Here is a 20,429-nt window from a genome sequence, read left to right as displayed (position 1 = left end):
GAAAATCTGCTATGTATATAAATAAGGATCCTTCGGAGATACCCAAGCAAAGCTGAGCAAACTGAAAAAGCTTCCAGACATTTAGTTTCAAACTAAGCATTAACTCGAGATGTAAAATTGTGTATGGTATAAGGTCTGGTGTTAGAGAGGTAAATACCATACTGATGGAAACAATGTGTCACAGTTATATACAGTTCAGAAGAACATTCATTCCAAATTGTATATGTAATCTCACCTACTTTCATTTAATTGAAAGTTCTTAAACTGAAGTACTTGTGTTTCAATGCTCATGGCACACCAAAAATATGATGGCTCTTAGGACGAAGCCAACGTCTGCATCAGTACATATTGAAACCGATTCACTTAGCATGTGGGAGCACCAAATGGAGAATCAAACTGTGAATTCACATTAACTGAAAACTCAGCAAGATGTGGAAATCAAACACAGATGGTTCACTTCAGATGAAAGGGTCAGTGTTTTGCCTTCTCTTCTCACTTTGCAACCTCTCTGATAATATTTAACAGTTACTTTACTTTTTTGTTCTGACAGGCAGAATATTTTATTTCCCTGGATGAAAAAAGAAGAAACATGTTTTAAAGACAAAGCAGCTCCCAGCAGCTCCCTGTCCCCACCCCACCTTTTGTGAATGGGACATTAAAGCCTGAGCCAGTCTATTCTACATAACAAAGATCTACCTCCTCAAAGAGTCAACCAAACTTGAGATTCAAACACAGCCTACAGAGTTGCCCTTGCATGGCCCCATGGGACTCTGACAACCAATCTGAATACAAACTCAAATTCAAAAGCCCAGAGAGGGCATAAAACCCAGGGAACCTCAGCATCTCTTCCCTTTTTTTCCCCTTCACCAAACATCTTCAAGGCATGTGATCCTGTCTACCCTCAAAACCATCTTTCCAAACATTCTCCATGTTTCTAGTGCCTTCTTCCCCACTTGGAATTGAACCCAGATGGACATTTCGTCCAACAAAGGGTCATTAGTTATACATTTTCAGTTAAATAATAATAATTTTCACAATTTTGCTCTTAAATCATTAATTAAGTGCAGCCTCTGACACTAAAATGCCTTTTAAAAGCTGCAAAAATGGGAAGCACCTCCTGTCCACTCCTAAACAATCTGCTTTGGCAACTTTCCAACAATCTTGACTTCATAGCTCTAAGCTGTAATTCTACCTGGAAGACAAGCCTTTGATTATTGATACATCTGAAGCACAACTCTTGAAGCAGAGAGGGTTTTTTTTTTTTTTTACAGGAGTAGAAACTAAAGATATTTCATCTATGTTATTTCACAATACAAGCATTCCTTGACTTATGACTCAGTGTCTATTTAAAATTACAATGATGCTGAACGAAGAGACTTACAACCTGTCTGTGCCTGAGGTTATGGTCATTGTAGCACCCCTATAATCAGGTTATTACAATCTGAGAACTTGGCAACCTGTTTGCACTTACAACCAACTGCCAAATGTCCACATTCATGTGATCAGCATTTGCTATCTTCCCTGTCGGCTTTCCCAGAAAATCAATGGGGAAGCCAGCAGGGAAGCTTTCAAGCTTCTGCAGCTGAGAGGACTTTTTTTTTAAGGTCCATGCTGAAATCCAAACAGAATTTTCAGCTATGGAGAATGTCCAGGTCTCTCAAAACACATCTCTCCGTTCAGAAGTTAAAAATCTTTCTTGGATTTTAGCAGAAATACTGAAAACCAACGAGAATGGAGAGGGTAAGGGTATTGTGCAATCTGGGTCCTTCGCCCCACACAAAGCTCCTAAAAGATATAGCAGTATCATGTAATCTGCAGCAATGTGTACAATATTTAAGAATCTTGATCGCAGGAGCAGCCTGAAATCCGATATGTTTGATTCCACTCTGTCACAGGAGCCTAATTCTAAGAACATTTATCTGAAATGTAATCCCACTCAGACCAGTGGGACTTTAAAAAAAAAATGCTTAGGATTGCAGCCAAAATATCCAACTATGCAAACACAGTTTATCACTAGGCACAGTTATTCTGTAGCCCAGAATGGGAGATGTGAAGATGGAAATAGAAGGAGGTTAAAGTGTAGTAATTTTTTTTCAAAGATATCACAAAGCTAAAAAAAAAAAAAAAAAAAAAAGAGTGGGGAGATTAAAAAAAAATTGAGGTTATTAGGACATAAGTCAACAGTATTTTAGAGCATGCTTGGCATAACGAGAGACTGACTTAAGTGCACTCACAAGATGGCTGTCAGGAGAGGGCTTAATTATTCATAAAATGGCTACAATGATGAGTATCAAAAGCCATGCAATGGAGAAGCAAACTAGTGTAGGATGTTAATTCCCAATCTTCAATTAACATACCCAGGAAGGCGCCTATCAACCCTTTTATTATTTATTATTATTTATTAAATTTATATACTGCCCTACTCCCGAAGGATTCAGGGTGGAGAACAGCCAAAAGATAAAATACACATAGTACAAACGTTAAAAAACAATTTAAAAATACATTAAATACTTTGGCCCAAAACAAATTTAAAACACCCCAATTTATATAAACAAATTTAAAAGCAATTAAAAGGGAGGTTAGGCCAGACCAGCCTGCTGGAATAAGAATGTTTTGAGGGCATGGCGGAAAGTGCGCAAATCCGGGATCCTCTGTATCTCCGGGGGGAGCTCGTTTTAACTTTATCTTTTAATTTTTTGAAGCAGACAGTACATATCCATGTCACATGATAACAGTGATCCAATATCTAAGGGGCTCCCACAAAGAAAAAGGGATCAAACTATTCTCCAAGCACCTGAGGGCAAGACAAGAAACAAGGGTTCAAACTAATCTAGGATAGAACCAACCTAGAAGTAAGGAGAAATTTCCTGACAGTTGAAACATTTAAGCAATGGAACAACTTGCCTCCAGAAACTGTGGGTGCCTCAACACTTGGGGGTTTTAAGAAGAGATTTGACAATTATTTGTCCAAAATGATATATGGTCTCCTGCTTGGGCGAGGGGTTGGACTAGAAGATCTCCAAGGTCCCTTCCAATTCTTTATTCTGTTAAAGAATTTTGTCAGTGAGACCAGCTAAACAAACATGGATGGACCGAACTATGGTTTGTTTAACACAGCAGAAGTTAAGACTAGAAGACTTCTAAGATCCCTTCCAATTGTGCTATTCTGTTATTCCAGAACAGCGCTGTGAAACTCATCTGGCCCACAGGCTGGCCACACCCATGCCCGGTTTAGTGAAGGGGAAAAAAGTCCCGATATGTCACATGACACTGCCGTGACAATGTGAGTTTGACACCCCTGTTCCAGAAGAAACATTTGAAGATTGGCTTTTGAACCGATGTGAGATCCAAGAGCATTCTTGTAAATAGAAATGAAAATAGACATTGGAGCCTGACTTCGCACCATGTCAGCTTCCCATGAATTTATTTATTCTTCCAATAAAAATATAAGGTAAAGCAAAGTGTGTGATGGTACCAATGGTGGCATCTTCATACCCATTGATGCTGAGTATCACATTGCTTATTCCTCAGCTATTGGGAGAAAGGCAAAAGGAATGTTAGCAATAGAAACATGATTGACAAATACAGTGGGCTGTTTTCAACTATTAAAGCCTTAGTTCAGAGAAGTCCATTTTCCCAGATGGCTATCCAGTTCTACTGAAAGGAGGATTCATAATAAGCCTTAACTCTTTTAATTTTCCCTTAATGGTGTTGCATCATTAGAGTTTCATAGAAGGAAGAAAAACTCCCATGGCCTTCTGCCACTTGAACTCATTGTTGCTCTGAAGAAGAGACATCCATTTGATTCCAAAAATATTCCAGTGACTGGGCTTTAGACTTTGAATGCCCCAAGAACAATAAAACTACACTAATAAATCTGCTAAAGACTTCAACTTCTTCCTTGTTGGTTCCTAATTTTCTATCAAATTACCTTTTAGAACTATTTAAGCACCCCAGTGCAGACTCCTTGCCATAAAGAGACAAAATAATTTTCTGTATCTCTTTGCTGTTTAGTCATGATGGGAGCAAACTGAAGAGTGCTGAGAATTAATAAAGAAACAAGGCCACTAAATCATTAACTCTCTTCCCACAATCTCTATTGAGAAACTTACTGGCAAAAACCCTCCCAAAAAACCATAAAAGACGTTGAGCTAGGCAACAGAGGGAATTCACTGACTCTTTTCTTTTAGTCTTTGGCCAGTTTCAAGCAGAAGCAACTCTATCTACAGTGTTGGCCCCAAAAAAATGTAGAAGGAAAATTAAAGAGTCCTTTTTTCTCTCCAAACCTGGAAAATTAAATTGATTAATCGTCACCTAGTGTGAAAGATGCATTGCAGTACAGGTCAGCATAAGAGTCCAGTACACAAAGTTCCCTTGCCTGACTTCAAGAGAGTATTTCTCAGAATGAGATACTCTGCCAGATGCATGTTTTAGGAAGACATAATCACCTTCCTACTATCACAGCACATCTCATTTTAGGGAGTCAGTCAGTAGGTTCATTGCATCTTCTGCTCAAAACCTTCCCCACAGGAAGACCCTCCAGAGAAACACAGTGGTCCCTTTCCTACTCCCACCATCCAGCATCTTCAATTAAATCTTCCCCAACTGGTCCATGCTGCCAGCTCTACAATGCCCAAGATGCAGCAGCAGCAGCATCTTCCCAATTTGTATCCAAAAGCAATGACCAATGCTGTATCCATGGTTACAGTCTTTTGCAGCAAATGTGACTGCTATATTCTTATTGCATGAGTTTCCACAGATTACAGCTTCTCCCAACATTAAGGGATAGGGATGCAATCAATAACCAAAAGTGACTTTCCATCATTTTTTTGTGGGAGACCTATCCCCAATTCTGCATATCAGAGGGCAGAAAATAATTAGTTTGCATGAATTATGCATTGGATCATGAAGCAGACAATGGGGAACAGAAATACGGTGACAATGTCCCCAACTTTAAAAAGAAAAAAACTAGAACTTGTCTACACATTCTAGATCAGTGGTTCTCAACCTGTGGTCCGTGAATCCCTGGGGGGCTGTGATGCCGTCACAGGGGGTCTGCGAAGGCTTGAAGAGCCTTGGTAGTACAGTGGTCTAAGGCACCCTGTTATTAAGCTGGTTATTAAGACCAGCTGCCTGCAATTACTGCAGATTCGAATCTCTCCAAGGCTCAAGGTTGACTCAGCCTTCCATTCTTTCTAAGGTAGGTAAATTGAGGACCCAGTTGTGGGGGCAATAAGCTGACTTTGTATAAATATACAAAAGGATGAAGGCTATTGCTGAGCACATTGTAAGCCGCCCTGAGTCTCTGGAGAAGGGCGGCATATAAATCAAATTTAAAAAAAAATGTTATGATTTAATGTTTAACTTGGTTAAGTCTTTGAGTTAAGTCTTTGGGGTCCAGGGCCATGGTCTGTGGCCACAACAGGCATTTAAAGTGGGTCTGTGGTGAGAATATTGAGAACCACTGTTCTAAATCACTAGAATATCACACATAGAAATTCAGGTAACAACTTATAGAAATGAGAGCCTTTAAAGCTCTTCGTACTTTTATGCTGTTGCTCAGTCATCCAAACATGTAGATCAGACATGTTCTCACAAACACAATCATTGTCTACTTGCTTCAATCTCAAAATTTGTGAACTGTATAGCTAATCTATATCCTTGGCTTTATCACCTCATAAAGGTAAAGGTAAAGGTTCCCCTTGCACGTATGTGCTAGTCGTTCCCGACTCTAGGGGGCAGTGCTCATCTCCATTTCAAAGCCGAAGAGCCAATGCTGTCAGAAGACGTCTCTGTGGTCATGTGGCTGGCATGACTAAATGCCAAAGGCGCACGGAATGCTGTTACCTTCCCACCAAAGGTGGCCCCTATTTTTCTACTTGCATTTTTTACATGCTTTCGAACTGCTAGGTTGGCAGAAGCTGGGACAAGTAACAGGAGCTCACCCCATTACGGATTCGAACCGCTGAATTGCCGACCTTTTGATAGACAAGCTCAGCGTCTTAGCCACTAAGCCACCACGTCCCTTATCACCTCATGCTGAGGGTCAATTCCCCTGAACAAGTTTTCCAAATATTCCTTTCATGCAGAGGATTAAATGTCAGACAGAAAGCCCCTAGATTTTATTTTATTTTTTATTTTATTTTTTTGTCTCATGTCTAATTTTCAGCAACCATTATTGTTCTTGGATCTGGTAACCAAAGTCCTATTTTGAGTGACCCCAGAGATATATTTCTGTATAATGGAATGATAGCTATGAAACAGCCTTTGGAAAGGAAGACATAATGGAACATAGTCCAAATTCCCAGGAGGAAGGGGGTGCATTCCAGAGTTCAGATAGTTTTGTGAGAGAAAAAGAATGAAGACAGCTTCTCCTTAATAGTTCCCACAGTTTATGCTTTATGTGGGTGGTAGCATGCTTTAGTCTGGCAAGATTCTGTCTCTAGGTGAGGAACAATAAAGAAATCTTCTTGGAAGAATCACAATATGTCCTTCTTGGGTTTTGGAGCCTGACAGAATATCTCAGTAACCACAAATCTCTGCGTTAGCTCTGATGTTACTGTGAATGTATTCCTTTATCTCTAATTTAGAATACTGCACAACATGTTGCTGATTTATGGGCTACTTTTCTTGAGCATGATTTTTGTGAAAAAAAAATTAAAAAAATAATGCCTTCATATAATTTATATCTGGCATATACTACAAGGACTTCCTGTGTACTGGCAAGTTACATAGTCTTCAATAGCTTTAGTAACTTCCAGAGAGGGCATAGTGTAATTAAAATTATCTCTGAAAATATTAATGAATGATAAAGGTGCCATAAAAATGTTCCATTCCAATAAGCTGATTAGAAACCTAGGACAAATTGGGTGAAATAATTAAAACTTACTTGCCTAAGATGTAGAAGAATTGGTAGATAAATCTCTAGTATTCCTCCACAAAATGTTTTTTAAGAACTGGAATCAACCAAACAGGAAAGAGCCAAAACCATAATAATAATAACCCCAGAGCATCTGGGAGAGAGAAGGCCTTTTCTTAGAAGATTCCGAAGGGAACTCTCTCCAAGCAGAATAAAGAAAAGCATGAAATGCATGTTTCATTTCCACCTAATCTGTTTTTCACATTGACTCTCAGCCCACCTCGCATCCTTCCTATTTATTTTTCTTTTTATTCATACTGCATAGGGCCCCTGTGAAACTCACACAGGAGTGCAATAATGCTTACTTATTTATTGCTAGTTGTAGATTTCTCTGATTCAGTTTTGGTGCTGCTAAATTTTAGCTTATGGTTCATGTGCTTTTGGGGGGGACTTCAGATTTTGTAGGGCATTTTTAAACCCATCCTCTTTGAATGGTAAAGTAGAGTACTAAATAAAGATTTTATTTATTTATTAGTTCAATTTATATGCCTGGTGGCTCAGCAGACTAAAAGCATTGTGATTAACACCAGCTGTCTGCAATTACTGCAAGTTCGAATATCCCCAGGCTCAAGGTTGACTCAGCCTTCCATCCTTTCTAAGGTAGGTAAATTGAGGACCCAGTTTGTGGGGGCAATAAGCTGACTTTGTATAAATATACAAAATATGAAGGCTATTGCTTAATGCATTGTAAGCCACCCTGAGTCTCCGGAGAAGAGCAGCATATAAATCAAATTTAAAAAAAAAATATGCCGCCTCTCTCCGGAGACTCAGGGCAGCTAAAACTAAGATTTTGTATTGCTTTTGGTGTTCATTTTTGCTTGCTACACAATTTCTGAATTGCCTATATATCACAAAAGAAGCCCCCAGCCAGTGCACGAAAAGAAGCTTAGCCAGTGTATGAAAGAAGAACTTGGCCAATAGTGCCACATAGCCAACACACGCTCGCTTGCCTGTAATTTTCACCCGATGGCCTATGGGATGTTTCTGTGGTCCTATCCCCGATATGACTGGGATGAACCCAATGAAAGGAAGGCAGGCAAAGACAATGATGAAGGTAAGCTGGGCAGAGGGATCATGGTATCCCTCTGAGCCAGCTTGTTCTGACCTAGGCTTCCTTAGAAATTAAACAGCACAAACTTAGTCCCGGCAATTCTCTTTAATTCATACGACTCTAAATTACTTTCGTTTACAGTCCACAAGGCTTGATAAACAGTCTTTCAGAGGAAGGTTATCAACACCCACCTATCTCATGTGGAATGCTGCCAAAGAGCTAATTTCCAGACATAGGACAAGCCCAAACTTGGCACAGAGTCACAAACAGAATTTTCAAATCTTGAATTGCCCAGATGAACTAACTGCTTCCTACAAAAGCTCATGTCCTGTTCGCTTCTCTTTTATGCCTTATGGGAGGGGCCAATCATCTCCAAGCCTTACTCCCAAGTCAACCCTATTTCCTTAATTGTTCCTGTCTCCTGGCAGCTCTGCGCATGCGCACACTGGGAATAGGCTCATGCTGTTCTTCTGCCTCGATGATGTCAGACTCCAGATACTCTAGAGGCAGCAAAGAACTAATAGATGGCCTTGGCCCCCTCTCTGCTTCTGACTCAGAGCCATCATCCGAGCCTTCCCCAGACTCCAGGACTGGCCCACTTTCCTCCCCAACCTCCTCACTGTCTGAATCTACTGCCAGCTCTGCTGGCTGCTGGTGGGCCACAACACAGCTCTAGGAATTGCAGGTGGACAGCATAGGATTGTGCTGGTTCTTCTTCTTCCTCTGTGACTGGTTCCAGTTAATGATGAGGGGGAGTGGAGAGGTCCAGCCAGAACCCTCCTTTTCAGGTGTTGTAGGGGACTTTCTCCCCTCCTATATAACATCTACATGAAGATGCTGAATGAGTTCATCTGATGGCTTACAGTGAGATATGCTGATAATATTCAACTTGATATCTACAAGGAGAATATTTGTAGCTCATGGTTGGTGTTGACTAGCATTGATGATGTTACCTAGTTTGGGTAATGAAACATCTGCTAGAAAACAACCAAGCTCAGAGAGCACCAAGGACCCCTGAACTTTCTATCTCCATCCTAGTCTGCCAGAGTGATGCTGGGAAGGTTCTATCTCAGTGCTTGGAGTATATGGGTGTCTGAATGAGGCACAATAGGCTTCGATTCAACCCAAGCAAAACCAAATGGTTCTGGAGACCTTCCATCTTTCATTCTGAATGGGGTACTTCCACTTCAAATAAATCAGGTAGACAATCGTGAATCTTCTTGGATTCAGAGCTCCTGTTCTAGAAATTTGCATAGTGTTATGTATAGTTGCACCTGTTCCTGTACAAGGGTTCCTGCTCGTGGTCATTTATGCCCTTATTGGAAGCTTCAACTGGTACAAAACGTGGTGGGGCAGGCATTTAATGGCACTGGTATTTGACAATCTGACTCCTATAGTGGTTTCTGAAAATCACCTTGGGACATGGAGCAAAGAGATGCAGCCTAGGGAGTAGTCATATAAGAGATAGGGTAGCTGCAGCTACATAGTGAAAGGAGCTAAAGGCTCAGAGGACCCTGCCAAGATTCTTGGGCTGTCAAGGTGACAGTGGGAGAACTGTATTGCCAGATCTGCAAGAAAACCTCAGACTTGGGTGTGTGATAGAGCCAGTCTCCTAGCTATGTTGATAGTTGTTTGATAGCGCTTGGTTGCTATGTGTTTTATTTTTTATACTATGTATTTTATCTATTTTACTATAGACTACCTAGAGCCCCTATGTGAGATGGATGGCTATATAAATCAAATTAGTAATTTAAGTAAGTAAACCAGTAGTATGAAAACCGACTGAGACCTAAAAAGCCTAAGATGAACATACTTTCTCCATCCATGACCCAATGAAGGTCTCCCACTAGTGCAACCAATTGCTGCCTCCTTTCCATGTCTGGCTTTGAACTCTGAAGGCAACATAATCTATTTTCTTTAGGTGATGGGTAGTTGATGCCACACTGCTTCAATAAACCTTCCCTAAAAGGTTGTAGACTGGGCAATAGTTGTCTAGTATGTCCCAATTGAGAAACAGCCTATTAAGTTGTAACCACACCAGATCAGTGCTTACATCTCTTCCCACAACCAAGATATTAACTATCTCCCAGGGAATTACCTTCCCATCTCATCATCAGCAAGCCAACTGCTTATATAATATAGACTATCTATATACAGAGCCAAGGTGGTGCGGTGGTTAGAGTGCAGTACTGCAGGCTACTTCAGCTGACTGCTAACTGCAGTTCGGCAGTTCAAATCTCACCAGGCTCAAGGTTGACTCAGCCTTTCATCCTTCCGAGGTGTGTAAAATGAGGACCCAGATTGTTGGGGGCAATAGGCTGACTCTGTAAAACCGCTTAGAGAGGGCTGTAAAGCACTGTGAAGCGGTATATAAGTCTAAGTGCTATTGCTATTGCGATCTGTGGCTGTCTAACTCTGACATTAGCTCTTTGTTCCAAGCAAGTTCTTCCTATTTCAGAAAAAAAAAGAGTAATGCCTAATTACAGGTCTTCTAGATAAATTGCCATTGCACCAGTGGTGCCTGCACCCAGCAAGATTCCTCTGGTAGAATCCTTTTATTAAACTGATACGTTTTTTAATCTGGCTGCACAATGTGCAACTGCATTATTCGATTCAAATGCACAGATTTCTAACAAACTCACCCAGGATGCTGAGGCAAGAAGCTGCTCTACATATTCTGGGCCATTAATCATCAATTCCATAAGACCTCTGGTTGCAGCAATAACAATCAGCAGGCAGCCAAGGTCCGCTCGGTGCAAGCGACCTTGTGAGCCTTTGACATGTTTACTCCATAATCAGCAGGGAATTCCATTTTAAAAATGCTCGACCTGATAATCCACTAGCAATAGAAGAGACTGGCCCAGAGCACTGGATTTTCTGGTCACATGTATCAAAGAATTAAAACAAAAATAGTATACAGCCAGATTAATCTTCAACCTAGAAAAAAATCCCTCTCTTCCTTCTCTTTTTCCATCTCCCACCAACTCCCAGCTGCAGACAATCATACGGATACTGTAGTAGATTTAGTCTAATACAAGACTAAGCATGTTTATCATGGCCGAACCTTGTAAAGAAAAGAAAGACAGGAAAGGCAGGATAATATTTGACAAGTAGCTCAGTCAAGGTAGCATTAAATGTCTATTACTTCTCCTCCCTAGAAGTGAGCTACAAATGCATGCATTCATATTCATGGGAAACACTGAAATGTTTCTTGTTCAGCACCATTAACTCCTTTTCCTGTTTTGGGGAGGGGTGGGAATAAAATAGCACGGGGCCCTTTCTCCATCCCCATCCAACATGCATAGACAAATCTATTTCTATAATCGTGGCCCTGGGTGAGATTTAAAAGCAACCAAAGTAGTTTAGCTCCTAGCCATGCCCAATAAATCACAGAAAAGAATCAGATCAGAAGCGTTTCAAAATGTAACCTTGGCAACGCAGGAAAAATGAACCAACAGAAAACTTAGCCTCTTTTGCTTTATTTGTCGTTTCCGAAATTGGAAAGGAAAAGAAATGTTCTCAAGGAAGTCAGCAAGAGATATACATATACAAAGGATTTAAAACAGCAGACATTTCCTTGCATACACATTTTCATGTAGCCCTTCCCAACCTACTGCCTTCCAGATGTATTAGAACTGAAGTATGTATATATGTACATACACACACACACACACACACACACACACACACACTCACACTCGATTTATATGCCGCTCTTTTCCGGAGACTCAGGGTGCTTACAATGCGTTAAGCAATAGCCTTATACTTTTGTATATACCTGCTTAGTAGGGCTTTCGGCCCCCCCAAGCGGTGTTCTTTTTTATACAAAATCAGCTTATTGCCTCCACAATCCGGGTCCTCTTTTTACCTACCTCGGAAGGATGGAAGGCTGAGTCAACCTTGAGCCTGGTGAGATTTGAACTTGTAGTAATTGCAGGTAGCTGGTGTTACTTAACAGCACTTTAGTCTACTGTGCCACCAAGGCTCAGTATACACACACACACACACACACACACACACACACACACACACACTGTACATACATACACACAAAGGATAAAATCGGAATCAGAAATAATAAGTCAATTAAATTAGGGCACGAGAGAACAAAATGAAAGGAAAACATAGGTAGTCCTCGATGAAAACATTTAAGGGAAATATAAAAAGTCCTCAACTTACAACTGAAATTAAGCCCCACAAATATGATCGTAAGTACTGATGGACTTAAAGTGGGTTATCACGTGATTGGACCTGATTTTATTATCTTTTCCACAGTGGTTGTTAAGCAATTCCTTTGTTTGCTGTGGGTTTTTTTTTTCCTGGAAACCAAAATAAATACAGGTTTCTCCCCCCCCCCCCAAAAAATGGTGTAAATTCCAGTCAAAAATGGGCCGGTTGCTGAGTGCCAAAAATAGGATAACTGCAACCATTTAGAGTCTAAGTCACCATGAGATCAGCGATTATATCTGGAACATTCTATACGTCATCCATACTTTCTTGCTTCTTGGTGTAACAAATCTACTGGGAAAGCAAACTCAACATTTTCTCACCAACATGGGAATAATCATCTTACAAAAATAAAAAATGAAAACAACTTCCAAGTTGTTTTGGCAAGCAGTGCCATTATCTGAGATTAAAAGGATACCCCTAAACAATACTTACATTTTGTTATGCCAAATATAATAGAGATGTTAATTACTTACAAGGCACAGCATGGCGATAAAGGTTATCTCTAATAGTTTGCTGAAGCTCATGATCTGGAGATCCTTTCTGAAATCTCTGGTTGAGAAAATGTCTCAGGTCTTTGTTCAGCCGACTTCCTGAAAAGAATGAAAGAATGAATGAATGAATGAATGAACGGAAGGAAGGAACGAAAATAAAAGGGAGGGAGGGAGGGAGGGAGGGAGGGAGGGAGGGAGGGAGGGAAGGAAGGAAGGAAGGAAGGAAGGAAGGAAGGAAGGAAGGAAGGAAGGGAAAGAAAGAAAGAAAGAAAGAAAGAAAGAAAGAAAGAAAGAAAGAAAGAAAGAAAGAAAGAAAGAAAGAAAGAAAGATAGATTAATGTCTTCTTCTCTGGTGAATATTAGATTTGTAATTTCAATTATTATAAGTCCCTTTCTTCTATAGATGGCTGGTTATCAGAAATGAATTTGTTGCAGAGATACGATGCCAGTGGCTTTGTAACTCATCTTTCTTTTTTTCTTATCATCCCCTTCACATCGTTTTTTTTTTTTGTTAACACAAAAAGAACACAGTAACCCCTTAATTTGGAGTAAAGTCTAGAGCCAAATGGAGCTGAACGTTTACTGCCCAGATGCCCTTTCTGATGCCTACATGGAGTTCACAGCAGGTATTTTCTCTTTGTGCCTTGAGAGAAAAAGATCTGTCACTGCCTAGAATTGAACTCTCAACCTTTGGAATGAGCAGCGAGCGTCTTCACTGCTAGGCCACCATGCCGCTTTAGATAAAATGAAAATATTAAAAAGGGTATTTTCTTTCTCCATGTCTCTACTCACCAAGCTCAACAAAAAGTTACGAGACACATCTATCTGTGATAATTTTTTAGATGTAAATCATAAGGATATAGGAATGAGAAGTTGCTTAAGCATAGGAGCTACAGTAACAAGATCTTCACAACAACAGGATCTAGGTACAATGCAAACATTAAGTTATACCTTTATTTACATATACTAGAGAAGAATCTACTGTTCCTATATTATACCCATTAATCCATGCAGATTTCAACCCAAATGATGGATTTCTTACATGCAAATACAACTCAATATCAGTGGGAACAACTGTGAATATACAGTTTAAAATCTTAATTTATAAATCAACATTAAGCCTATGTGGCATAATAGGACGTCTGGTTTATATGAACCAGTTTAAGCCAAATATATAAACTGAAGTACAAACATAATCATTCAAGGACAAGATGAGAAAGAGAGATTCTCATTCAAATCCCACTATTAGACACTTAGATTCCTATTCATTTTTGGCTTATATCCAAACTGGAATAAGTAAACTGGAATACCAGCTTTTACTGTCAGCTCTTTCTGGCCTCCCCCAGTCTAATAAAAACACTTCTGAATGTATAGTTAAAAAGAATGCAGTCCCCACTTTAAATCTTCAGGTTTCTACAATAGAAATGAATCTTACATCTAGTCACCAAGAAAGATACAAGGGATTAGGTCAAATTTATTATAGGGTAATGAAATGTTTATTCGGGTAAATAAAATATTACAGTAGAATATTCTGCAGCATCAGCACATAAGATCGATGTAGAATATAAATCATATATCTTCCTCTGTGTTTCATAATCATATACATCAATAAATGAAGTCATTAGTTATCTGGTCACAGGGCAGTAGGGATTTAACATCCAGTAGTTAAAAATGAATTTGAAACACTTAATTAAAAATAATAAGTGAGAAACCTTTAAGTCTTTTTATAGAAGCAGTTCTCAATTTAAGACTGATCACTGCTCTGAGATAGATAAACAGACAGACAGAGATGGGCAGAGGGAGGGAGGGAGAGAGGGAGAGAGGGAGAGGGAGAGAGAGTGGGAGGGAGGGAGGAAGAGATCCCAACTCAATTCCCACTATTAGACACTTCCAAGCAAAGGAACAATTTTTTGTTTATTTGTTTGTCTGTTTAAAGGTGGGAACCATTAAGAAACGTTTCTCTTTGCTACACAGTCATCTATTCCTCATAGTCTCTGAAGGCCAAGCAAATTCATTCTCCAGACATGCAAAATGATTAAGCAGGAAGAAAATTGTTCCAGTAGGGCAAACTCCCACAGGTCTGAATACACCCTCTCAAATTCCACCATCATCATGTTTCATTCAATCATTTTCATGAAACAAAAAACTCTACTGCCTTCGCATTACATGAAAGAGTGATATCCTTTACAAATAGCCACAGTTGCCTGGAAACAAGATAGATAGATAGATAGATAGATAGATAGATAGATAGATAGATAGATAGATAGATAGACAGACAGACAGACAGACAGACAGACAGACAGACAGACAACAGACAAACATTGTACATTGTACATTATACATTGTACACACATTTATTTGTGTGTGTGTGTGTGTGTGTGTGTGTGTGTGTGTGTGTGTGTGTGTGTCTCCTGCTATCTGCTGCCCATTTGTCCCACCAGGCTTACATGAGAAGTGGGTTCAATATCTGTGTCACTATCAATAAAAATGCAATAGCAATAGCACTTAGATTTATATATTGCTTTCATAATGCTGTACAGCCCTGTCTAAGTGGTTTACAGAATCAGCAGGTTTCCCCCAACAATCTGGGTCCGCATTTTACTGACCTTGGAAGGATGAGTCAACCCTGAGCTGATGAGAATCGAACTGCTGTCTGTCAGCAGAATTAGCCTGCAATACTGCATTCTAACCACTGCACCACCAAGGCTCTTCACAAGAAGCCAAAGCTAAGATGATGATATGGAACTAAGTGGATCTGCCAAATTTCCTAAAACATGAATACATCTTCTAATGTATAAAGAGACAAAGAGAGATAACTTCTCCCTATGTTTATTTTTCTACAGTTGTTTGTGTTTTAAGTCTAATAACTTTTAAATAATTTCAATGCGTTTTCCATAAGGTTTATCTTGGAGTGCTTTTCTGAAGTTTGAGTTGCAAAGAAATCAGCACTGTCTTCTCAAGTCAAAGTTTTGCTTTAAAATGTAAAGCCCTTATACTGCCCAAGGTCAAACCCTTTAAGGACCAACTATACCTCTAACCAGGTATTTTTACAAGCTGTTAATGTTTAGGGGAAAAAAAAACACATTTCAGAATTGCAGATGTCAAGAAAGAACTTTCTACTGTGTTGTTCTCAAATTATGGAATACAATTCTTCCAAAAATGACTGATCCTGACTATTTTGTGCTTTCAATGAAGGATGCAAACACATTTTTAAAAATTTATTATTAAATTTATATGCCGCCCATTTCGCCATCCAAAAAATAAAATATATTTTTAGACTGATTGTCATTATTTTATTCCCATGTCTCTTGTTTTAATATTTTAATTTTTTTGATATCACTATGATGGATTTTTTTAAAACAAATTCGAATATGAATACAATAGATATTTTGTTTGGGAGCAACAATGCCATTTTAAAATTCCTATTTCTGAAGATAGGGAGTGGGAATGTAGAAATCAATATCGTTTTGGTCTTATAAAATAAAAAATAGCTAGTGATTATTATATATGTTTGAATATTAGTAGTAATCACTGCAACTGTATGAAATAGCAGAATAACAGAGTTGGAAGGGATCATGGAGGTCTTCCAGTTCAATCTCCTCCTCAGGCAGGAAACCCTATACTATTTCAGACAAATGGCTATTCAACCTCTTCTTAAAAACTCCAATGTTGAAGGATCTACAATTTCTGGAAGCAAATAATTCAATTGATTAATTGTTCTAACTGCCAGGAAATTTCTTTTTAATTCTAGGTTGGTTCTCTCCTTGATTAGTTTCCATCCATTGCTTCTTGTCCTGCCTTCAGGTGCTTTGGAATATAAGTTGACCTTCTCTTCTTTGTGGCAGCTCCTTAGGTATTGGAACACTGCTATCATCTCACCCCTAGTCCTTCTCTTCATTAAACTAGATCTACCCAGTTCCTGCAATTGTTCCTCATGTCTTAGCCTCCAGTCCCCTAATCATCTTCTTTGCTCTTCTCTGCACTCTTTTAAGAGTCTTAACATCTTTTTTATACTGTGGTGACCAAAACTGGATGCAGTATTCCAAGTGTGGCCTTACTAAGGCATTATAAAGTGGTATCAACACTTCACATGATCTTGATTCTATCCCTTTGTTAATGCAGTCTAGGACTGGGTTGGGTTTTTTGGCAGCTGCGGCACACTGCTGGTTCATATTTTAGTGATTGTCTGCTAGGACTCCAAGATCCCTCTCGCAGTTACTGCTATTGAGCCAGGTACCACCTATTCTGTATCTGTGCATTTGGTTTTTCTTGACTAAATGTAGAACCTTATTTTTCTCACAATTGAATTTCATTTTGTTAGATAGGGCCCAATGTTCCGGTCTGTCAAGATACTTCTATATCTTGAGCCTATATTTTGGTGTGTTGGCTATTCCTGCCAGCTTGGTGCCATCCACAAATTAGATGTTCCTCTTCTATCCCCTCATCTAAATCATTGATGACGATATTGAAGAGTACTGGGCATAAGATAGAGCCTTGGGGTATCCCAGTGCATACTTCCCTCCATATAGATGCAGTTCCATTAAGGACTACATGTTGTTTGAGGCTGGTCAGCCAGTTATAAATCCATCTAGTAGTGATGCTGTCTAGCCCACATTTTTCTACCTTATAAATAGGTTGTGGTCTACTTTAAGATACTTGTTATATCTTACTGAAATCCAAGTAAACTATATTTACAGCATTTCTCTGGTCCACTGATTTTGTTACATTGTCAAAGAATACAATAAAATTTGTCTGGCATGATCCGTTTTTCACAAACTCACTTTGCCTTCTGGTTATGTTTGCCTGTTAAATGTTCATACATTTGATGCTTGATTATGTTTTCCAGAATCTTCCCAGATATTGATGTCAGGCTGATAGGTCTGTAGTTTCCTGGATCTATTTTTTTTTCCTTTTTTGAAGATGGGAACCACATCAGCTCTTTTCCAGTCATCTGGTAGTTCCCCAAAGCTCCAGGATTGGGAACTGCCAGATGACTAGAAAAGGGCTGATGTAGTTCCCATTTACATCATGGGAAGTTTCTGGAAATGATAATCAAGCCAAAAAAAACCTGCAGACATCTAGAGCAGGGGTGTCACAAGGCCCGGGGCCTGGATCTGGCCTGTGGGGTGCTTAGATCTGGCCCGCGGGGCCATGCTGGAAACAGTGAAGGACCAGCCCATGGTGCCTCTGCCAGCGAAAATAGCACTTGTGAGGGCCACGGGTGGCCTTCCCAAGCTCCATTTTCGCTGGCAGAAGGTTGCAGGAGGCTGTCGCAGGTGAAAACGGAGCTCGGGAGACCATTTCCGCTGACAGAGCGCTCAAGTCACCACAGGTGCCCCCAACAGGAGTGACGTTGACCTGGCCACACCCACCCTGCCCCCCGGCCCCCCAAAGGTCAAAAACAACCTTGATGCAACCCTCAATGAAATCGAGTTTGACACCCCTGACCTAGAGGCAAAGTCATAATATTTCCCTTTTCTTCCTATATTTAAATAATCAAGATCATGAACTATAAGCAAGGTAGAAAATTATAATCTGAGCAAGCCAAAATCAGCATTCACCAATATGTGACTTACATTAGAACTCTAACAATGGGTATGCTCACTACATTATTAAGTTTCCTGGATAAAGTAACAGTTTTACCAATGCTTTCGTTATGAAAAGCAGCAGCTGCCTTTTGAGTTTCTTATAGCATTTCTCAAACTATTAATCAGAAGTCATATTAACACCGGTACAAATTTCCAGTGTGTCTGTCCTTTACCAGAAAAATCCCAGAATGGAATCTTTGAAACATTGACATTATTTTATAACTGGCATACGAAGACAATGTTGAGAGAGCAGGCAGATCAAATACTTCCGGTAATGATAATTCTTCCTATTAAAGCAAATCTGCAGAGCTGAAAGCTCTAAACACCTACTTTACTGAATTCATTAAAAAAAAAGCTATTTTTGTAGCTGCTGACACTACATATTTGAAGTGTTGCCTAGTGCTTAACAGAATATTTACATTCAGTGCACATGGGAAATTCAAGTTCAAATGTCTCCTCAACAATTATTCTGTTTTAATTAACAGGGAAAGCCATTCTCCCTCAGTGTTGCTATAAAGGATCCCTTTAAGAGGATGTTTTTTGTCTTTTTCTTTTTTGGATCTTCATAAATGCAGGAACAGAAAAAGTCTTCCAGGGCACAGGTCATTCAGTCTTTTTTTTAATTCAACAAGCATCCTCACATGAAAACACTGATGAGTAGCACACAAGATTAACTGCATGTAGAATGCATTATAAAATGAACAAATGTGTTTCTTAGGCCTTTTTTTTTACCTACCGTGTTTCCCCAAAAATAAGACCCTGTCTTATACTTTTTTTTGAACCCTGAAATAAGTGCTTGGCCTTACTGCCATGCGCTCAAAAGCCTGATTGGGCTTTTTTTTTTTTTTATTTGATTTATATGCCGCCCTTCTTCGGAGACTCAGGGCGGCTTACAATGTGCTAAGCAATAGCAATACCATGGGATGTCTTATTTTGGGGAAAACAGCGTAGCCTTCTTTCAATCTGCTGACAGTGAAAAGAATTCAGTGACTTTCTTCAGATACAACAATTGATTGACTGCCTGACTGATTGATTATTGATTGATTTTATGCCATGAAATCAGTGTCAACTCTTCGTAACTACACAGATCAGGGTTGCCCAAAATGACCGCCAAGAGTTCATGGGACTATTCATTGTTGTTGTTCATAATACTGTACTATTATTATGGAAGACAAAACCTCTGGTCCCGGTGACTGACCCAGATTGGATCCTGCTTAATACTATTAGTTATTCAATTATTTTGATGTAATAAATGTCTTGGGGGTTGATGAACAATGTGAAGTTTCAAGTCATTTTTGACAACTATTGACCACACAGATAGTTTTTCTCGATTATGGTCCTTCTGAACTGGTCCTTCAGGTCTTCCAATGGTGCATCTATTCCAGGGGTGGGTTCTAAAATTTTTTACTACTGGTTCTGTGGGCATGGCTTGATGGTTATGTGACAATTATTTACGATTTAGCAGAGGTACTGGTCTACCAGGCTTTTAACTGCTTGCAGAACTGTACCGATCTACCCATTTATTTTTGCAGGCACTGATCTACTCAAGTATTTTTTCAGGCACCGGTCTACCCATTTATTTTTGCAGGCACCCGTCTACTCATTTGTTTTCTTTTAACACTGATCAGCTGTAGGACAGCCCTTTGAAGCCCCGCGGCAAGAGTTTAAACAGTTTTTTCCCCTCTAGTCATCAGCTGGGACTCAGGAGGCAGCAATAGATTGGGGGTGGGGCCAAATAAAAGGTAAGAATAACACGGGGGGTGGGGGGCGGGGGGGAAGGACCAGTTTGGTGATGTCATATTGTCACCGCTACCGGCTCGGCGGAACCGGGCCAAACCAGGAGGAACTCACCACTGATCTATTCCCATTGTAAGTGAGTCCATCTACCTTGCTACGGGTCATCCATTTCTTGGAGCCTGGGGAGGGCGAAAATGGACTTCCCCACACCCCCGGAGGCCCTCCGGAGGCTGGAAACTGTCCATTTCCTGACTTCCGGTGGGCTCAGAAGGCCCAAAAATTAGCTGGCTGATGTGCGCATGCGTGCTGGAACTGAGCTAGGGCAACGCTTGCATGCCCACTAATATGGCTCCATGTGCCACCTGTGGCACCCGTGCCATAGGTTCACCATCACGGCCCTAGGGAGATACACC

At 40.0% G+C, this 20,429-nt stretch overlaps 1 protein-coding gene across 39 annotated transcripts in view; it reads right to left on the bottom strand.

Annotated features, from left to right (window-relative positions):
* The window catches only part of MAGI1 (membrane associated guanylate kinase, WW and PDZ domain containing 1), a 486,027-nt gene that overhangs the window by 243,556 nt on the left and 222,042 nt on the right, over positions 1-20,429 (bottom strand). For all 39 annotated transcript variants that reach the window (XM_034440625.2, XM_034440614.3, XM_034440626.2 and 36 more), the window contains exon 2: positions 12,674-12,790. In XM_034440625.2, coding sequence (XP_034296516.1) covers positions 12,674-12,790 — 117 coding nt within the window. The remainder of the gene's footprint in view (positions 1-12,673; positions 12,791-20,429) is intronic.

Source organism: Pantherophis guttatus, chromosome 2 (assembly GCF_059756535.1).
Source record: "Pantherophis guttatus breed Tessera chromosome 2, ASM5975653v1, whole genome shotgun sequence".
Taxonomy (NCBI): Eukaryota; Metazoa; Chordata; class Lepidosauria; order Squamata; family Colubridae; genus Pantherophis; species Pantherophis guttatus.
Note: the sequence above shows the minus strand (reverse complement) of the source record. Positions and strands in the feature narration are given on the sequence as shown.